Source organism: Monoraphidium neglectum (assembly GCF_000611645.1).
Source record: "Monoraphidium neglectum strain SAG 48.87 unplaced genomic scaffold scaffold04983, whole genome shotgun sequence".
Taxonomy (NCBI): domain Eukaryota; kingdom Viridiplantae; phylum Chlorophyta; class Chlorophyceae; order Sphaeropleales; family Selenastraceae; genus Monoraphidium; species Monoraphidium neglectum.
In genome coordinates this window covers 1-2,798 of record NW_014008647.1, presented here as the reverse complement: position 1 = coordinate 2,798, position 2,798 = coordinate 1, and the positions used below count along the sequence as shown (strand labels likewise).

General features: G+C 64.2%; 1 protein-coding gene across 1 annotated transcript in view; it reads right to left on the bottom strand.

The window, feature by feature from the left end:
* The window catches only part of MNEG_15047 (hypothetical protein), a gene marked incomplete at both ends in the record, with an annotated part of 3,963 nt that extends 1,375 nt beyond the window's left edge, over positions 1-2,588 (bottom strand). The window contains 6 exons of the mRNA XM_014036482.1: positions 334-537; positions 785-988; positions 1,393-1,519; positions 1,780-1,865; positions 2,246-2,407; positions 2,580-2,588. Of these exons, the coding sequence (XP_013891936.1) occupies positions 334-537; positions 785-988; positions 1,393-1,519; positions 1,780-1,865; positions 2,246-2,407; positions 2,580-2,588 (792 nt within the window). The remainder of the gene's footprint in view (positions 1-333; positions 538-784; positions 989-1,392; positions 1,520-1,779; positions 1,866-2,245; positions 2,408-2,579) is intronic.
* Positions 2,589-2,798: the final 210 nt, after the last annotated feature.

The following is a 2,798-nucleotide window of genomic DNA, read 5'->3' as shown; positions in this document are numbered from 1 at the left end:
GGGGGGCGGGCTGCTGCTGATTAAGGGCAAATCCTGAGATGCCGCAGCCTGAAGGCGCCGCACAGGGCGCAGCATAAGGACCGAGAACCTGCAAGGGGGGGTGGGGTGAGCGCCAACCGCGACTGCCACCTCTCGCACAGCCGGCACAGCGCCGCGCGCCGCAGCATAGCGCATGCGCGCGGGTACCGGACCGAGGCGCCCTGTCGATTTTCACACCATCCGTGACGTTGAACTCGCGATTGGCTTTCGATCATTCAAATTAGTAGAGTCGGATTTCGCATGTCAATCTTGGTCAAACACACTTTCAGGTCGGCCCGCCGCCGACGCACCCACCTGGGTGGGAACCACCAGGGCTTCGTTGACCCGCGGCAACGCGCCCTTCCAGCCCGCCGCCGGCGCGCTATCCGCGGGCAGCGCCGCCAGCAGCTCCTCCGCGGCGTAGCGCTGCGCCGCGCCGAGGGCGCGCGCGTCGCCGGTGGCGTTGATGATGGCGCCGCGGCGCTGCAGCAGCAGGGTGCGGATGCGCTCCAGGTCGGCCTGTCGGGTAGGTGAAGTGCAGGGCGTTGAGGATGAACGGATTTCGTGTTTCAAAAAGACAGGGGAAAGCAAGGATGACATGTCTTTACTCAGGATCAAGGGCAGTCCAGAAAGGCTGTCGATCCACGGTCTTCAATCAAAACTTCCTGCACACCTCCTGCCAAAGGGTGCCCTGCTAACCCCCCCTCCCCCAAAATGCGACACACCCGAAATTGAAGCGGGCACCCCAATCAATCCCGAATCCCACCTTCACGCTGTCCCAGTCGCTCTCCACCCTCTTGGCCAGCGCCCGCACGTACTCCAGGTAGCTGAGCCCCCCCATCGCCTCAGACACCCAGCCCGCGGTGCTGCGCTGCGCCGCGAGGCGCGCGGACGCGAAGCGGTGGCCGCTGCCGATGATGCCGCTCTCGAGGCCGGCCTTGGTCTCGAGGACCATCTGGGTGAAGCGCGCCTGAGAGTTTAGCAGGCACGGGGGCAAGGTGGGGGGTTGGTGGCGGGGAAGGGGGGGGGGACGCCCCCCATGTCCGTGCGCAGGAAAGACGTGTCTGGGGCGCACCAAACCGGCCGGGATCAAGCTGTTTCGGCCGTCTCACCCCACTCGCACGCGGCTTGGCTTCCAAATCCCACACCTGCGGACTGCGAAAAAACACACACGCAGCAGCCCACGCGGCCGGGCGCACATCCAGCATCCCCTTCCCAAACACTCGACTCCTCAATCCGTGACCGATCCCGCCCTGCCCTCCCCCAACACCCACACAGAACTGCACGTTAACAGTCAGCTCACGTCAATAACCCCCCCCCCTCACGGGCCGGACCCCTCACACACTCCACCCCTAGGCGTCACTCCCCCCGCACCTTGTCGTCCAGCCGGGCCGTCGTGAGGATGTCCCTCATGATGGCCACCATGTCGCCCGCGGTGGCCCCCATGGCCTTGCCCCGCAGCATGATGTAGGCAACAGGCTCGTCCTGGCCCCGCTTGGCGCTGCGGAGGGGGGGTGAAGACACAATCGGGCGCGGATCAGCACAATTGCGGGGTTCAGCTGCCACCAAAGACGTGGCCGGGAGACCACACACGCGCTTCCGTGCGCACATGCGGGGGCAACCACCCCCACAATTTCCAAGTGGGTAAAACAATATTGCTCAGTGCCGTTTGCATCCCAGATAGCCGATATGGATAGCTTGTCGCACCCAAAGCAGTGGCGCGATCGATGATTCACTCAGTGGGTCTGCCTTGCGCCGCACCTGGTGAAGGGGTAGACGCTGACGCCGCCGGTCTTGCGGCCGATGCGCTCAGTCAGCTCCACGAAGCTCTCCTTCTCGGTGCCCATCTGAGTGAGAAAGGCGAGGACGGGGGGCAGCGGCGGGGGTGTGGGCGCGTGAGCGGGCGACACAGTGATGGGGCCTCGGGGACAGACGGGCGCGCGAGACCTGCTCGTGCGGGACAACGCTTGCACAAACACGCGCGCGCGCACGCGCACACACACACACACACACACACACACACACACACACACACACACAAAAACGCCCGCGCACGCGCACACCCCCGTGTGCGCGCACGCACGCGCACACACACGCATCTGCACACAAACACATACATTAACACATACACATACACACACACACACCTCAAGCAGACGCCGGACGCCCAAAAACCGCGACCCCCCCCAACACACACACACACACACACACACACACACATAAACACCTGTGTGAGGCTGCGGCAGAAGAGGGGCACGAGGGGCAGCAGCTCCACGGGCAGCGGCCGCATGTCAAAGGCGGCCTCCAGGTAGAGCACGTCGTTGGTGAACAGCTCGTGGCCCAGCAGGACAGAGCCCTCCGCGTTGAGTGACGTCACGCTGGTGGGGACCTGGGGGGGTGGTGTGTGTGCGTGTGTGTGTGTGAGTGAATGTGTGTACGTGGGCACGCGTGTACGCGTGTACGTGTGTGTGTGTGTGTGTCAGTCAACGAGGCCCAGCAATACGCACGCATCCACAGGCGGGGCGTGGGCGGGCGAGAAGACTCCAAACAAGTGCGGCAACTAACGGCATTATGAGCAAGGAATGATGTATTAAAGCGTCAAGGAGGTGAGCGTCAAGCGCAGGTGAGGGGGCGTGTGCGTACCTTGGTGGTGGTCTTGGGGATGTCCGCCAGCTGCAGGGAGGGGATGCAGGTGAGGGCCTCTGGGGAGTCTGGTGTCTCCTGGCGCTCCTTCAGGGCCTCGGTCTCCTGGACCACCCGCTCCAGCTGGGGTGTGGGGG